This window comes from Carcharodon carcharias, chromosome 9 (genome assembly GCF_017639515.1).
Source record: "Carcharodon carcharias isolate sCarCar2 chromosome 9, sCarCar2.pri, whole genome shotgun sequence".
Lineage (NCBI taxonomy): Eukaryota > Metazoa > Chordata > Chondrichthyes > Lamniformes > Lamnidae > Carcharodon > Carcharodon carcharias.
In genome coordinates, this window is record NC_054475.1 from 146,378,127 (window position 1) to 146,397,024 (window position 18,898).

An 18,898-nucleotide genomic window follows, 5' to 3' on the forward strand; every position below is an offset into this window, starting at 1 on the left:
GCTTCATGGCAACAGGGCATGTTCTCCAAATCTTACAACGTAATGTTGAGGGACTATCAGCTGCCAAACAAAACCTCATTGGATAAGACATCACTTGCTTACATGAGACTCATACTGGAACTGAAGGAGGTAACGTCAAAGGCTTTAATCTACTGTGCTACTCTCCTCATGCTAAACATGACTATGCCACCCATGTCTGATTCAACACTGCCAGTGCAGCGTCATTAACCATGTTCTGGTCAGCGATTTTCATAACATGAACTTACACAAGGTTCCAAGTATCAGCTGGGAACAGCAAGAGCAGTCAATAATGCCCCGTCCAGCTACCTATGTGGGAGACTTCAACAACCATCACAAACTGGAGTTACTCAATACCAGACAGTGATGGTGAATGCAGCTCATGTTACAAATCCTTCATTTTTTGCAGGGGCAATGTTTTGATTGGCACAGTTTTTTTTAAAATATATAAATAGATGTATATCTGAGACTTTACCATAGAAAAAGGCAGGACAGAGTGGGGATTGGAGCCGGTAGAGACAGAGAATGAATGAATTATTAATGAATCAGATAATTGTCTTCACCCCGCACACCCCCCCTGCCCCCACCACCCCGCCCCCCAAAAAAATGCACTTTGTGGAATCAAAGTAAACAAAATCTCATTTAAAAAGTCATGTTGAGCCTAACTATTTGTGAGAAAGAAGATGAACTGAATTGGTTAATGCAACAGTTATATGTTACTATTTTTGAAAAAAAAAATCAAATTTTTCATTCAGATTCTACAATGACCAGTCTGGTAACTGCAAGAGTAAAATAGTCCAGCAGAGTAGCAGCAGGAGCTAGGGAGAGTCTGGAGACTAATTAGTATAGGCTATCACCAGCAATGATATAAAGTCTCCAAGTAGAGTTAACGTTTCCTTTGTAGACCTTCTGAATCATATCTGCAATTACTTGGTTGACTACAGGCACTCATGTTTCATGCCTATGATTTTATTCATGGATACAAAAGGTAGAAATAGATACACAAATAGAACAATTCTTACCTGAAAACAATCAGGGCAATTCTACAGGGAGGACACGCAAGGAGAAAGATCTGTAATTAAAAGCCAAAAAAAATTAATATTCTTTTAATTCTTTAAAACTTACTGCACATTTTTATAACAATGCATTTTTAAATGTACATGCACAGAGGAAGTACTGGAAGCAGATTCCAGGAAGTTGGCTTTAACTTGGGTAGGAGCAGTTGTGAGGGAATCCTGTAGCAGGCAGACCACCAGGAGAGAGTGCTGCCCAGCTGAGTTTAACAGTTGAGCCATATCCATCTCTTGCCCAAAGCTGGTAGGAATGATGTTAAGGCCAGCAGGAAACAAGGTAAATTGGGGTGGGAACACTCCCAACTATTAAAACAATGAACTTTACCTCTTTTGACCACTCTGCTGCCACCAACCCCCAAGCCCAGCTTTCTCTGGTGGGTTGGGTCCACTCAGGCTTTCCATTATATTGTAGGTAAAAGAGCCTTGTGGCATTATAGTGGGGTGACACTGAGCTGCAAGGTGGTTTTAAGCAGTGGCCTGGGAGCAGGTCACACACTGGCCCCCACAGCTGCACAGAAGGTCAACATAAGGAATAAACTATTGAACAAACTGCTGAAGAAATGTTGGAAGTTTTCTGAAACACCCCTATAGAGAACGTTAAATATTTACTTTCTACATTTCACTGCTTAAATACATTATTGCATTTGAGAGACATGCACTATTCACAGACTGTCACGTGGAAAGTTTTATAGATTCTATCAAAAATGCTGAAGAAGAGTTAAGTGGTCAACGTTAAAAACTGTTCATCATCAACAGTGTTGCAACACAAACAAGACCAAAGCTCGGTAGCTCAGACTACTCAGAGGACGTCAATAACTCACATCCTGGGCCAGTCTCCATTTGCGCTACTGACTACACTTAAGTGGTTCTCAACCAGATTCGGAGGAGAGGCATTAGGAGCATGGTACACAAGTGAGACTTGACATAAAATAACACCATTGTATAAAAATCAAAACTGACTTTTTCACATTCCTGAAGCACATTTTTATGTTTGGGGTAAGATTCTTCTGTTTATTTTAGATTTGGTAATGGAGTCATCATTAATACAGTATCCCTGGCGTTTGTCGAGTTATAGGTTAAAGGGAAAGCTTTCTTGCTGGGAACAGTTTTACAGTATTGTCACTTCCATTGAAGGCACTCTGAAAAGAGTTTGAAATCAAACTAGCCAGAGGGTTCTGTGTAGCATCAACAGAGTGCTGCTGATTTGGAGGTGCCAACATGTTCCAAATGATCAACCGAACACTGATGATCTTATGGCATTATTCGAAGTGCAGGGAACTCTCCTACTGTCCAGGCCAACATTGCTCCTTCAACAATAACATCAAAGATCAGGTTAACTGGTCATTCATCTCATTCCTCCTTATGGAACATTCCAAAAGCATGCTTACTGCATTGCCTACATATATTGAAGGTAATCCAGCTTATGGTGTACTTTGAGACACTGTTAGGGTAAAGAACCTTTTATTTTATTACAGTAAGATCCTAATACACAATATACATAGCTACACTTAAATGTAAAACCACAACATCAAATATTGACTTCTGTGAAGAGCAGCAATGAGGGATTCGGCAAAGATCCTCCATACTTCAAAACCCTGATATGTAAGAACAGTCTGAACATCAGCAATACACTAAAAGGGGATGACGCCCTTGAAGAGATCCTCTCTATGTCTCCACACTCCCGCCCCATTTCTAAACATTCTACTTCAGTTTTTCTAATTAAGATTTGTACATTGATACTATGAGTAGGAGAAAGATAAGAAGCTTTTATACAGCATTTTTATTAAGAAAAACATTCCACAATGCTTTAGAGGTGGAGAAGATGAACACTGTACCAGAGAGGGAAATGTTAGGAGGGACAACAAGGAGAGGGTTTGAAAGGAAGATCTCACGTAGAGAAGGTGGTAGAGAGGCAGAAGGATTATGAACACATCAAAAAGGAGGTATAAAGATCAGTTGGTTCAACAAGACCATTCCATGGTGTAAATTTGCACAGCACCACATCCCTTCTCAGCATGTCCACCAACCCATGATCCATGCAATCATCTGAAAGAGAGGAATAAATATGAATGACTTGAGAAGTTCCTCCCTAAGCCCTGAAGCTAATCAAGCTCACTCCTGGAGGTCACTGCGACTGGGTGAATAACCCCAATGATCCAACTGCAACCTATGCATAGATATCTCAGCTACTTTTGGAAACTTGGCCAGCTTCCTTCCGAATGCTTCCAATGAATCAATCACTGCACATGCTATTAATCCACTGCAGACATTGACAACTCTCTGCAAGATGGTGAAAATTGAATTCGCTAAAAATCCAGAATTAAAAGTCTATTGACGGCCACAAAACCATTGTTGACTGTCGTAAAACCCATCTGGTTCACTAATGTCCTTTAGGGAAGGAAATCTGCTGTCCTTACTTGGTCTGGCCTATATGTGACTCCAGGCCCACAGCAATTTAGTTGGGTCTTAAATGCTCCCTGCACAAGGGCAATTAGGAATAGGCAATGATTGCTGGCTTTGCCAGTGACACCCACATCCCAGGAAAGAATAAAATAAAACTAACTAGTAGCATGTAACCATGCTCTTTGCTTTTGTAACATCACCTTGTGCCTTCTCATCTTCCTTAGCTTTTCCAACTTTATTAGCCTTTCAGCTTGGGGGGAAAAATGTCTAATTTTTCATTTTAATGGCCACAATCAAGCCTCCCTTAAGTCTGTGGTTTTTCTAAAGCAAAGCTCTGTCCATCACAATCATTCAGGAACCTTAACCTATGGTCAAACAGTATACAGAGATTTGAATAATCTGGGTCAGTCTGAGACAATGGTCAGAAATGGCTGCAGCTGACAGCAAAGGCTGTGGATTTCAGTTTTCCCACTATTTGATGGCCTTTAATTACCTCTCTCAGCTCCACAGAAAGAGAAGTTAAAATAGATCAGTTGTGGAGGTGATGGAGGAGGAAGTGAAATTAGTGGAGGAGGAAGTAGGTTATGAACAAAATCATTGAAAGTTAATGATTATGTTTAACAGTTTGTTCAGATGGTCATAGACCTATTTTTTCTACTCCATTAATTCGCCAGAATTGCCTCAGTGAATGCTTAGAGTAGTAAAAATAATTTCTCATTTATTGTAGCACTAGACTAAATGCTTTGGTTGGTGACTCATTAATACTGTAACTAAATATAATTCCAGCCCTGGGAGGAAGAAAGATTGCACAATGTTCAGTACTCATTCGCAACTCCTCAGGCACTGAAGCAGCCCATGTACATATGTAGCAAGACCTGGACAACGTTCAAGCTTGGGCTGGTAAGTGGCAAGTAACATGCATGCCACAAGTGCCAGGCAATGACCATTTGCAACAAATGAGAATCTAACCATCTTCCCTTTGACATTCAATAGCATTACCATCACTGAAACCCCCACTATCAACATCCTGAGAGTTTCTCCATTGACCAGAAACTGGACTAGCCAGAGAAATGCTGTGGCTACAAAAACAGGTCAGAGGCTGGAAATTCTGCAGTGAGTAACTCACTTCCTGACTCCCCAAAGCCTGTCCACCATCTACAAGGCACAAGTCAGGAGTGTGATGGGATATTCTCCACTTGCCTGGATGAAAGCAGCTCCCACAACACATAAGAAGCTCGACACCATCCAGGATAAACCAGGTCACTTAACTGACACCCCATCTGCAACCTTCAACATTAATTTCCACCACCACTGACGCACAGTGGTACACCGTCTACAAAATGCACCGCAGCAAGTCACCAAGGCTCCTTCGACAGCACCTTCCAAACCTACCATCCAGAGGGACAAGTGCAGCAGATGCACTAGCATCTGGAAGTTCCCCTCCAAGTCACTCACCATCCTGACTTGGAACTATATTGCCATTCCTTCACTGTCGCTGGGTCAAAATCCTGGAACTCCCTGCCTAACAGTACTGTGGGTGTACCTACACCAAATGAACTGCAGCAGTTCAAAGCAGTGGCTCATCACTACCTTCTCAAGGGCAATTAGGGATGGGAAATAAATGCTGGACTGGCCTGCAATACCCACATCCCATGAATGAATAAATTAAAACTAGAAACCTAAAGTTCTGACATAACAAATGATTAAAAAGGTATGGATGCTGGAACTGTTAGTGCACATGATTTCCAACTATCGTCCACTGCAGTGAGATTTTGAAGATGGCAGACAAAGATTCTGGCGAGAAATCAAATGCATTTTGCCTGCAATGCATGAGCAGGACATTGAATGTTACAAAGACAACTTGCCAGCAACCCAAACGAAACAGACAATAGCAAAATAAAGTTACATCATCCAACAGGGGTGCACTCAAAAGATTGGTCTGGTAAATTTAACATACTCCTCCAAGTAATTGGAAAAGCTACAAGTAATTACAGGCTAATTGTGAACAATATTGCTCACAGTTCAGGATTAATAACATTAAATAAAGGGGAAGTGGCAGAAATAAAGGGAAAATGTCTCTGTTGCATGAAGGATATGTAACATATCTATTTTTCTCATCTTTAATACCATAATATTAAAGGCTTGGTTCAAGGTCATGGTATAAGCTGAAATCTGAAGATGGTCCTTAAATTCCCTGGATCCATTAGGATTTAAAACACCTTGTACTTTAAAATAATCCAGATTAAAATATAATTGATGTAGCAATAGTACAGAATACAAATGAGTTTAATTACATTGTACATTACTCGTGGCATAATACTCAACAGTAAACCAATAAGGGATTTTTGCCCCTCTTAAACAAGATCTATAGTTCATTCAGATCTAAGGCATTGAAGTGCTCTACCCTCCACAAATTATGCAGCAAATTACATATTAATAATTGTATACTGAATTACTTATAAATTGAATTTCTGTTCCACCATGGGAATTGGACAGAGTCCCAGCTTAAAATTACTGATAACAAGTTTGGTGCACAAAGAAACTGAAATTATAGCTGTAATTAGCTTGGCGGGCTCACCAATACCATTATGGATAGATAGAGTGATGTACTTATTGACCTTCAACCCTCAAAACAAAAATTAACCTTTTGTGCATTAATGACATGCTTGCTCTAGAGTGCCAAAATATATGTGTTTTCACAAATTCTCACATAGCCAAAGATCAGAGGGGTAATCTCAGAGGGGTAATCTCAGAGGGGTAATCTCAGAGGGGTAATCTCAGAGGGGTAATCTCAGAGGGGTAATCTCAGAGGGGTAATCTCAGAGGGGTAATCTCAGAGGGGTAATCTCAGAGGGGTAATCTCAGAGGGGTAATCTCAGAGGGGTAATCTCAATCAGCAAAGCTCCAGAGCAACTTTTAGCTTGAAGCTCAAGGTTCTTTCCTGCTACAGGCCTCTATCTGGCCTTGCCTGCTACCCAATGATTTGGCATAAAAAAACTGGATAGGAGTGTGGCCCTTGACAGGTACTTATTCCCAACCTGTGCCACACATTAGAAAGGCACAACTTTCCTAAAGGCAAAACAAAGTCTTCAAGATGCAGATGAAAAAAAAAGTGATGACAAATTCATAGGAGGTGGCAAGGCCAGCATTTGTTGCCCATCCCTAATTCCCCCTGAACTGAGGCTTGCTAGGCCATTGCAGAGGGCAGTTAAGAGTTAGCCACATTGCTATGGATCTGGAGTCACATGTAGGCCAGACCAGGCAAGGATGGCAATTTCCTTCCCTGAAGGATATTTGTGAACCAGTTTCATGGCCATTGTTACAGAGACTGACTTTTAATTCCAGATTTTTTTTAAACTAATTAAATTTAAATTCCACCAGCTGCTGTGGTAGGATTTGAACCCATATCCCCGGAGCCTTAGTCTGGGCCTCTGGATTGCTGGACCAGGTGACTTTGTGTCTTGCCCAATGAATAATCAGATACAATATCCTGTTATCTCAATTTCTCAAACCTAGCTTACATGAAATCCAAGTAAAATAATCTATGAAAGGATTAGATACACTATAGGGCTTAAAGCTCAGTTCTAGCCAGTGTTCAAACATCAAGCTTTGGACAACAAAGAAAGCTGTCAAAAACAGGTCTCGAGTTCACATCCTCTAGGGCAGTTACGTATTTAACACACTGGCAAAGAACCAATGACCACTCGTTTCAAATCCTGATGGTTACAATCCTGCTACCATAACATTAGCACAAGTTTGAGTTGTAAGCAATGTTCTTGGGAGCTCAACCTCTTCGTGCTTTTCCCACAGATTAAAATACTTGCAATTGGCAAACAAATCACTTGAAAAGGATGAACTGATGCACTGATCGGTCACGGATCAGACATAAATTCAGTGAAATATTTAATATTTTGTGTTTAATGAATGGAGTTTCATTACAATTGATTAGATAAAATGTCATTGGGTGGGGCCATAATGAAGTTTCTCTTGCAGTCTGAATCATTGATCTCTATATTTATCCCTTTCCACCACTACGTAATGGATGGGGGAAGGTCACGGGGGTAGGTGTGGGTGATGTGTTGAGGTTAAAGAGATAAATATGGGGAACTTGCCACATGTACCCAGTGCCTTTTTCATGCCAGCAGGTATCAGGATATCTGACAGGAGAGGCAGGACACTAACATATTTAACACACACATGTCCATAATGTGTTTGGGACTCCAATTCCAAGTTGACTGCCTCTCTGTACGAGTTTCCCAGGGTTGGCAGTGAAAGAGAGATGGGAGCCACTGGCTCCACAAGGTAAGTATGATTTATTTATTTTTTTTTTAAAAGCACGTTCTGGGTCTCTGAGCTGGTATTCTCCCCAGGTCCCACAAAGGTACCTTCTGCTTCCCCTTGCCCTGTTAGCCTCCTATCACTCCCCCTCATCAGATGGAGGTCTCTTTGACCCCTCTCCCCAACCCATCAAGGTCTCTCCAATCTTCCATCCATCTCCTCATGCTTTCCCCCACCCCCCCATTGTAATATATCTCACCCCCACCCCATGCCCACCCCCCCCCCACCCCACTCCTCCCACACTGCAAAAAATCATGAACTGCTCCTCCCTACCAACCCATCATGACTTCTTTCCTACCCAATACAGTCTCCTGCACTGTCCCCCTACCCCCAAATATTGGGACCATTCGGTTAATCTCAGATTTTGTACTTTTTCTACTAAGCTAAAAACATTTGCTTCATCTGCCTATTGCTCCACCTAGTTCTCAGACATGCATAAAAGAGTACACTGGATTCAATCTTTCCATGACATTTGCTTTCAAGTTGAAAAAAAATTTATTTCTGTATATTGCTCAGTTCCCTCTCCCACATCAGAAAGAATTCCACTTGCTCAGTGGGTCCCCTGACACTATCACATAAGCAAATGTTCATTTTCTGGGGAGGTGCCAAAACACCATCATTGTAAGGCATGTTATCATTTCTACACACTCACCCAGAAACATAAGAATTTGGGTGGATTCTGAGAGGTCTGTACTACCCTCTGCAGCATAGCTAATGACGTCCATGTGCTTCCCAAGAACAGCAGATGGGTGCCACTACAACAACACCCATTCTCTGCTCCCTTACCTGGGCCAACTGCATTTCCATTGTAATCTGAAACCCTGGGTGCTCTCTCCTGTCGTGCAAAGGACCTGCAATCCTGCTTGCCAAAAATAACTCCTCCGATGATGTGGCCTGACCCCTCTAGCTCCTTTGGTCAATTAACGTTTAATTAATTATTTTCCTTCCACTGCTTTTTATATCGTATTAGTTTCACGTATGCATAATTGAAGATAGCAGCATTAATTCATCAGTCACTGAGAGGAGGGGCGATCATGTGCAATGCTGGAATTTAGGACAAGATAAAATTGCTATAATTTCTTGGAATTGAAAACAAACTCAAAGGCCAGGGGAGACCATCTCTAAGGCACTGCTCTAATTATAGACAAAGTGCTTTTTGTGCACACAAGCGTAACTGCTCTCAAGTGCATACTTGGTTACAGCTGACCAAATATGGCAGCCAGAGTACCCAGATGTTGTAATTAGTAAAGACTCTAATCAAAACAAAAACATTTGATGCTTTTATCAAAATACTAGCTGATTAAACAGGCATCTACCATTCCATTAGGGAATTGTAGTCTCACCTAGTTTGAGGATCTGATCATGCATCCTTTTATAGTACATACCAGTTGGAAACCTCACTACCATTAATGCAGGCTATCAACTGAATAAACTAAGACCATAAAATGTAGGAGCACAAGTAGGCCATTCGGCCCAATAAGTCTGCTCTGCCATTCAATGAAATCATGGCTGATCTGATAATCCTCACTCCACTTTCTGCCTTTGCCCCATAGCACTCAATTCTCTTACTGATTAAAAATCAGTGTCTATCACAACCTTGAATATACTTAACGACCGAGTGTCTACAGCCCTGTGGTAAAGAATTTCACAGATTCACTACCCTCAGAAGAAATTCCTCCTCATTTCAGTTTTAAATGGGCGACCCCTTACTCAGATTATATCCTCTGGTCCTGGACTCTCCCACAAGGTGAAAGAACCTCTCAAGATCCACTCTATCAAGCCCCCTTAGAATCTTATGTTTCAATAAGGTCACCTCTCATTCTTCTAAACTCCAAAGAGTACAGGCCCAACCTACTCAACCTCTCATCAGAAAATTCCTCCATAGCCAGTATCAACCTAACGAACCTTCTCTGGACTGCCTCCAATGCCAGCTTATCTTTCCTTAGATAAGGGGACCAAAACTGTTCACAGTACTCCAGGTGTGGTTGAGCTAGTGCCTTGTAGAGTATTAGCAAGACTTCCCTATTTTTATACTCCATTCCCTTTGAAATAAAGGCCAACATTTCATTTGCCTTCCCTAGTACCTGAACTTGTATGCTAGCTTTTTGGGATTCATGCACGAGGACACCCAAATCCCTCTGCACTGTAGCTCTCTGCAGTATTTCTCCATTTAAATAATATTCAGCTCCTCTATTCTTCCTGCCAGAATGCATAACCTCATCTTCCCACATTATATTCCATCTGCCAAGATACGTGATCTCCCACTCACAGCCTGTAGATGGTCATCCTCAACTTGCCTTCCCACCTTTGTTATTTTTGTTATCTGCAAACTTGGCAATAGTACATTCACTTACCTCATCTAAAATCAATAATGCTTGGATAATGCTGTACAATATCTTGATTTGGTTTCAGATAGCTCCTGTTGAACTACCGAGATGATGCATTGCATCATTATCGTATTTAAATCACCACCTACATTTGATTGTTTGGTCTGAAAGACCTGGAAGATGCCCAGCCTTCAAATTTTAATCAACATGCACTTGGTTTCAAGCTGTTGACAAGAGTGCATTGCCTAACCAGTACTTCTTTACTCTGCCTCCTGACCAGACCAATTATAAACGTAACCTGCAGTTATCCAGACAGGAACTCAGGTAGGATGCTGTTCAAACAGCACATTACATCTTTACGATCCACCTGGAACTTCCAAACAGTGCAAGTTACATAACATGTTTCCAACAACAGTCACTACATTTCAAAGAGTATTCATTGGCTGTAAAGTGTTTCGAGATATCCAGTAATCGATAAATGCAAGTTTTTTTTCTTTTATAAGACGAGTTGAATTTGAAAAGGAAAAAAGGCTTGCTATATTAAAGAGTTGACTACTATTAGTTAAGCACAGAGCTGATGTCAGTTGCACAAAGGTTTTGGGACCACAGATGGGTACTGGTGTCCTTCATGCAGAGACAGGGTTTAAAAATATTTAACCAGGATTCCTACCACTGAATATAATCCAGTAACTACTGGTAGAAAGTACAAATCTAGATGTTGTCAAGTAAGGACAGCTTTGCTGTGATGTTTCTCCACTACAATCAAAGAGCCTGCTAATACACACCATCTAGAGTCACATGAAGAATGATCACCCACAGGTGGTAGTAGGCAATCTACCAATGTCTCAGGGTTATATGATTTCAGGATTATATGATTTCAAACAGACAGTCACCAGGGGGAAAATGAGGTGGGGAAGAGGACATTATTCCTGTATCTCCACTACTACACAAATTAATTTGGTATTATGAGATGCACTGGAATGAATTTCCTCCAGTCATAGCTGCAACAAGATATTTATACTTCAGGCCAAGACAAGATGCGAAGAGGAGAAGCAAGTTTTGCGTTTGTGACAATTTTACCTTCAAAACCAACAATCGGAAGAAGGACTTCTCATGCTGTAAGATGACAGCTGAGTGGGCAATATGGATACACCAAGAAATCCAACCTTCAACCTCAGACACAAATATTTGATATCATTGCACTGGAAAATATGGAAGAGAAATCCAAACAGGATGGATTTAGGAGTTATTCATGAAGGGAGACACAGAAATGCCACTGGTAATAAATGAAAAAGGAGATCTAAAAACAGAGGCACACACATGTAGAGACTAACTCAATCTGCATTCAGCCACAATATTAAAATAAGAAAAATGCTTCGAGTTCAGTCACCTTCTATAGCTTGGTTTCTGCTAAACACTTTGGAATTGTTACATGGAATTGATGCATTTTAGTTAATTCTAAAATTTAACAATTGATGGATTTTAATGTAAACACACATGCTTGGAAAATAGGCAATACCAGGCATTAACCATACTCAACAGAACCATTATGAGACAGGGAGGTCAGTAGGTAGTACTATCAGAAGGATATGAATACATTGAAGATAGTGTAGAAGAGGTTTACAAGAATGGTTCCAGGGATGAGACACTTCAGTTATGAGGAAAGATTGGAGAAGTTGGGAGTTTTCCTTGAAGAGGAGGAGGGGGCAGACATGATAGAAGTTCTCAAAATCAAGAGGGGTCTGGACATAGGGAGAAACTGTTCCTGCTCGTAAATGGATCGAGAACCAGACGGCACAGTTTTCAAAGTGTTTTGCAAAAAAAGCAAATGAAATGAGAAAAAACTTTCACATAGCGAGTAATTAGGGCTTGGAATGCACTGCCTGGAAATGTGGTGGAGGCAGATTCAACCGAGGCATTCACGAGGGCACTGGATGATTATTTAAATAGAAAAAAAACGTGTGGGGTTATAGGGAAAAGGTAAGAGATTGGCACTAAGTTAAAATGCTCAGAGAACTAGTGCAGGCAAGATGGGCTGAATGGCCACCGTAACAATTCGGTGATTCAAACCAGAGGCTCTGGGTTCAAGTCCCACTCCAGGACTTATTGGCCTCAGGAGTGCTGCTTTTGGTGTATCACTCCCCTACCCCCATTGTTTCTGAACTATAGGAGACATGTTCTCTAGCTAAAACAGAATTACCTGGAAAAACTCAGCAGGTCTGGCAGCATCGGCGGAGAAGAAAAGAGTTGACGTTTCGAGTCCTCATGACCCTTCGACAGAACTTGAGTTCGAGTCCAAGAAAGAGTTGAAATATAAGCTGGTTTAAGGTGTGTGTGTGGGGGGCGGAGAGATAGAGAGAGAGGTGGAGGGGGGAGGGTGTGGTTGTAGGGACAAACAAGCAGTGATAGAAGCAGAGGCTTCTATCACTGCTTGTTTGTCCCTACAACCACACCCCCCACCCTCCACCTCTCTCTCTATCTCTCCGCCCCCCACACACACACCTTAAACCAGCTTATATTTCAACTCTTTCTTGGACTCGAACTCAAGTTCTGTCGAAGGGTCATGAGGACTCGAAACGTCAACTCTTTTCTTCTCCGCCGATGCTGCCAGACCTGCTGAGTTTTTCCAGGTAATTCTGTTTTTGTTTTGGATTTCCAGCATCCGCAGTTTTTTTGTTTTTATGTTCTCTAGCTACTTTGTTCACAGATACCCTGCCCCTCCAAATGCCCCAAAGTTCACTGCAGCTCTTCTCTATAGATTCTCTCTCCTTTCCCAAACTGACCTTCCAGTACGGAGGCACATTCCCCTTTCAATTTCCACACACACTTCATTGAGGTATGCCCCCTGCCCAGCAAATCCCACGATACTCCCCTTCATCCTTCCCCTAATTCACCAAAGCATTTCACTCCCTTTAATGCTCCTTATCACAAACACCGACTGCAGTTCATAGATGTCAATGCTTTGTTTTTGCACTGCAGGAAGACAGTCCCGATTTATCACAAGGCCAGGAATTCCCAAATTCAGTACAATAATGTTACAGAACAAAGCAACGGCATCAGGAACAAGCTGCAGCCATACTGAACGTCAGCGAATGGAATTTAGTAAATAATTTAGTCCCATGCGCCAGGGGAAGTAAACCCACTTGCTGTAGCTCAAGCTGGTGTGGAGATTTGCCTGGGTGTTTAACTGTGCATGCTTGCAAAAATCTCTTACACTTGGCTACTGTTAAAGGAATGAGGGCGGATTTGATAAATTCTAATTGAAGTTAATATGTTCAGATGCTAGAAGAGCTAATACTGCACTGAAGTGGCCTGAAATTCAATCTGGAGTTAAGCTCTGAGACAGACTGGAGTTCATCAAATTTCACTTATAGGTGACATATTCCAACTGTTACCTGCCTTAGTGACAGCTTATAGTTGAGTCCTTGAAAGCCCCACTAAGAACTGGCCAACTTAACTGCTAAATGGATAATAAGTGGATATCAGGCTGTTGAAATGTCTGAACACAATAACCCTGAGTATATAATAAATTCAGTCACCTCTCAACTCAATGATCAAAGACTAATTGGTATAGGATTCCTGGAGATATTAGGTTTTATCTTTTATAATTGAATGGCTTTGCCCACATTTGAAGGTGCACTTTAACAGGTTAACCATTGCACTGGGACAGGTCAGGCATCCCTCCAACAATAAATATCCCACTAAATGTTTTGTTTGCTGCAACCAAGATGATTAAAAGCTATGAATTATTTTTTAAAAATCACTCATGCTTCTACTGAGATTGCAGCCAGTAAAAACATGTAATAAGAAAACAAAGCTTGACACACGCCTTGAATGTGAAAATGGAATAAAAACTGAAGATACTGGAAATGTACAGCAATTCCTCCAGCATCTGAAAACAAAGGCTACTGCTTTGGCTAAAAACATTCAGTTCAGACAAAAGAGCCTCTGCTCAAAATGTTGATCTAGCTTGTCTATCACTTAGTTCTGGCATTCAGTACCTTGCAGTTTTTTAAATTAATGTCAAGTTGGTTATAAATTCCACTCAGCAAGCACTCCTGCTAAACTCCTGACCTTTTTCCTGATGTGTTCACCTGTCAAATTCCCTCCCCAACTCATCTCCAACTTTCACCTCCCTCCCAATTAGGAACACACAAATTAGGAGCAGTAGGCCATTTGGCCCTTACAGCCTGCTCTACCATTCAATAAGGCCTTAGCTAGCCTGGTTGTGGCCTCAATTCTACTTTACTGTCTGCAGCTGCACACCAGCAGCAGCCCTCCCCTCCCCCCCCACCCTCCACTTGTATTAATACATAAAGCTCCCCAAGGCTGTCACTTTCAGCCCTGAAAAGCACCCAGTGCCCAGATTACCCCCCAGAAGGGAAAGCTGTCTCAAAAATTTGAGCAACAGGTGAAGCTAGCTGTTTCATGCTACTATGCAGTAGCAACATGAGTGGTATTTGCCACTAATAGGATGCTGCTGTCAAGCCAAGAGACGTTCTGCCTATCACACAGATGATTAATGTGGCATATGAACTTCTGTGCCAGTGAGATGCTAGGCATATAGGCCGTACGTCCCAAAGATTGGCAGATTGTATCAAACAACATGTCCCTTCCAGTTTGGAAAGGGCAAACGTATGGGCTACACCCAACCAACCCATGCTTGCAAAACTCAAAACAGTGTCCAACATTAGATGTGATTCTGCAATTGGACAACATTAGCTAAATAATCCTCAATGTGCTAAGAATTACACTGACAACCAATTGAAGATTGTCAGTCGGGCTCGCAGTATGATATAGGTGTGTACTGGAAGCAACATATTAATACACAGGATCCTGTTCTTCGCAGATAGAAAGAACATGTACTCACATTGTGCTCATTTCAGCTAAACAAATAAGTGACAACCATTGGCTGGTTAATTCCCCAGGGCAAAGTCTTGACTAGAGTCAAGCTGCCTGGCTCAAGTTTCAAAATGCTTAGCAGTTAAATGTCAGTCACCATCAACTGGTGCATTCTCCATGGCAACACCTCTACCAATCAGGAGTCCACTTGCCAAGAAAAGCACTCTTTTCACATACAGTATAATTTTGTTGTTTCTCCTGACATTTTCTTGCAAATTGTCCTGATGAATGCAAGACAAAAAGCTTCGACGAAAACTTCTCTTTTTTCAGTAATACTCAAAGTTCTGCGTTACCAAATGACTAATATCATTTTTCAAATAATTAGACTAAAACAGTGCAGAGTATTCAAGTGGTGGTCTTATCAAAGCCCTATATAGCTGCAGTAAAACTCCCCTACTTTTATATTCCATTCCCCTTGCAATAAATGCCAACATTCCATTTACCTTCCTAATCACTTGCTGTACCTGCATACTAACATACATACAAACTAACACAGTTACCCCAGTGCTTACGGTTTCCCACCAAATCCTGGAGCAGGCACACTTGCTGTACTGCTGAAATGCTGGGGAAGTGACTGTCAAGGTTGGTACCTGAAAGTGTTATGCCACTCATCTTTCCTGCCCTTATTAGGCCATTAGACCTCTATCAGCACTGTATCTAGCTGAGAGGGATCATATTTCTGCTGCTCACTACTTTTGGTACCGTCAGCCAACCTGCTTCATGAGATTGGCTGGTTTCTTCCTCCTGTCTGCAAAAAGCAAGACTTCTCTTTTGGCCCTTACGCCTTTACCATCAGCTGCAAGGAGTCAGAGAATGAAGTGGATGGGGGCAGAGTGCAGCCTTCCCATTGGCGGTGTTCAGGGCAATATGGGGTAGGCCATTTAGGACTGAGATGAGGAGAAACTTCTTCACTCAGGGTGGTGAAGCTGTGGAGGCCAAGTCACAATATATTTAAGGAGGAAATAGATAAACTTCGTGGCTCTAAAGGCTTCAAAGGGTATGGAGAGAGAGTGGGAGGATGGCATTGAGATAGAGGATCAGCCATGATCATATTGAATGGTACAGCTGGTTTGAAGGGCCAAATGACCTACTCCAGCTTCTATTTTCTAGGTTATGTTTCTTAATTATCTATAATCTTGTTTAATATTCCAATGCAGTAGTCAAACCCTGCCTGTAATAAAATTTCCAGTACATTTATAAAGAAAGAGAGAAAGAGAGAGAGAGAGAGAGAACAACAGGAGGGAAGTTGTAATAAACCCTTATAAATCACTGGTTAGCCTTATATACGGACAAGAGCCCATGGTACAGCGACAGTGGAATGGCCAACAACAATAAAGGCTGAAGTGGTCAAGCCGGGATAATGCAGTGTGGTCATAATCATAAAGGGTGCAATTGCCAACTTTCACCAGAATGGCATCAGTACTTTGGTTGGGTTGAGAAACCACACTGGAGAAATGGAATGGTGGGCACAGAATTGGTTAACAATGATGCATCTTATAAAAGGAAGGGAAAATGTTTCCATTAGTAGGTAGGTTGATGACAGCATTGTCTGCAAGTGGCAGGAGAACAGTCTTACTTCACTTGCACAAAAGCAAACACAGGACGAGAAAATCACCACCGATGACAATATAATTGACTTAGAAAACATTCTGCTTGCAAAAGATTTCTAGTGCCAGCCCAAAATAAATCAAGTGTTTTCAAAGCCAAAATGGCAGTGTAAAATCAAAGAGTTTTGGATTGGGCTTACACTATGCATCCAACCACTGAATTATAATTTTACTGATTTGCAAAGATTTAATGAATGAAGCAAAGTAATTCCTGGCAAATACCAATTTTAAACAGTTTATTTGAACGATTTTTAAACACCAAAATTAAAATCCTTTTATTACATTGACATTATAGAGTCCAATGCCTTTTAAAGTTGCTTATTTTAAATTATCTGATAATTCAATTTTCAAATCTCACTTTATTCGATTCAAATGATCATTCAAATTTTAAGCACATAAATGACTTTACATTATCAGTAGGTCATCATCACTTAAAGGGGGACTACAATATTACATTTCTATTTTGACCACTGCTAGGTCCTGTTCAAGGGCCTAATCACCATTCTGTTGCCTGCACAGCTCTTGGCTTAACCCAACAGACCCAAAGAGAATTGTCGCACTATTGGCTATAATTCCAATGACTAAAACCCAGATCATTGCAGCTGTTTAAAAGGTGGCTGTATCACCAACTGGCACTACAAGGCATGGTCAACGCCCAGGCTGCCAATCTCCCGATTTTGTGTTCATTGTATTAAAAGGACCCAAACAGAAGTTGTTCTATTTTCAATTGTTTTTATTTTATGAAGAGGCTTTGGGCTACATTCCTTTCTGCGAAGCACCCAATTTTGTGGGTATGCAGCAGAGAACGATGGAAAACTCATGTGTCAAGGCCTGTCCTCAACTCCTGCCAGGACATCTGCTGAGTGCTATTTAATAAATTAGTATCAGTTACAGCAACCATGAAACTATCAGATTGTTGTAAAAACCTAACTGGTTCACTGATGTCCTTTCGGGACTGAAACCTGCTGTCCTTATCCAGTCTGCTCTATATGTGGCTCCAGACTCAACATGATTGACACTTCGTTGTCCTCAAATGGCCCAGCAAGTCACTCAGTTGTACCAATTCACTGTGATGACAGTGGTTCAAGGTGGTGGCTCACTTCCATCTTCTCAAGGGCAATTAGGGATGTGCAGTTAGTGTTGGATATTCAATGCCCATATCCAGCAAAAGAATTAAAAATGTACTCCCATACCAGTGCACACGAATTATAAAATCAGAGAGTGGTGTGGTCTCCGTCCTGACCAGCTTTCCCTCCCATCTGCCCAGGTTACCATGATTACTATATTGAAGGTGGCAACAAACTATGAAACGATCTGAAGTACTGCCATGAAGAAAGAGGGTCTTACAGAACCAACTTCTTTTCTGGCCCCAGTCTTTGCCAAGGCCTACAAGGCTGCAGCACTTGCCGTCTTTGGGGATCACCCCTTTAACTCCAATTCCCATTGTAGTGCTTCCAGTGCTTGTCTTGGGGCCAAGAGCAGGCTCAGGTTTGGTGGCAGAAAACCTGCTGGTAGCCAACCATGTTACCAAAAAATGGGTCAGTTTTGGGGCATAGTCAGGGACAAGTAGAAGTCCCACTCCACTGCGCTTTAAAAGGAAAGTCCATCCGCTATGTTGGAGTGATCAGTGTCCATATCATAATGTCATACTATAAATTGGTCTTACTCACAGGGAGCAGAACAAATCTCTGCCCATGGATAGGTCTAGCCAAGTGTGATGCTTCGGCATTTTTTTGACCATTTTTACACAGAAAGTATTTTTTTTAAAAGACTTAAAGTTGTATTTTGGACCAGTGTATTCCGGCCAGTTAAAAAGGGATCTGAAGCAATAAATAACTAAGAAACTAATGAGCTCAATTTTATGGTTAACCTTACAAACTGTAAATGAAAAGCAATTTGCAAGGTTCTTTCAGTAGTTGACAAACATCTCTCACCCACTTTGTTGGGCAGTCTAAGATACATGGCATGGTGTCTGGCAGGACATCCTTTTCTGGCTGTGAGCAGCAAGGGGAAAAATACAGGAGATAGGCAGAGGGGTTTTGGAAATAGAAATCTGAACCAGCAAGGCCAAGTAAAAGGATACATTAAGGGGAGTAACAAATTACTTTTGACACTGGAAAGCCTAGCATTTTCATTATTCTTCTATTACTTCTATTATTAATTGAACCAAGCGAACCTAGTAACTATTTCTTTTTACATTTGACTTACTGTGGAATAAAGCAGTTTAACT

The 18,898-nt window shown here is 41.4% G+C and overlaps 1 protein-coding gene across 2 annotated transcripts in view; it reads right to left on the reverse strand.

The window, feature by feature from the left end:
• The window catches only part of LOC121282309 (transmembrane protein 164), a 149,547-nt gene that overhangs the window by 118,418 nt on the left and 12,231 nt on the right, over positions 1 to 18,898 (reverse strand). The window contains exons 1-2 of one of the 2 annotated variants that reach the window (XM_041195973.1): positions 8,619 to 8,730; positions 1,041 to 1,090 (exon numbers count right to left, since the gene is read on the reverse strand). In XM_041195973.1, the coding sequence (XP_041051907.1) occupies positions 1,041 to 1,090; positions 8,619 to 8,639 (71 nt within the window). In that variant the 5' untranslated portion in view covers positions 8,640 to 8,730. Of the gene's footprint in view, positions 1 to 1,040; positions 1,091 to 8,618; positions 8,731 to 18,898 lie in introns of those variants that run through there. The other variant, XM_041195972.1, reaches the window with a different exon arrangement.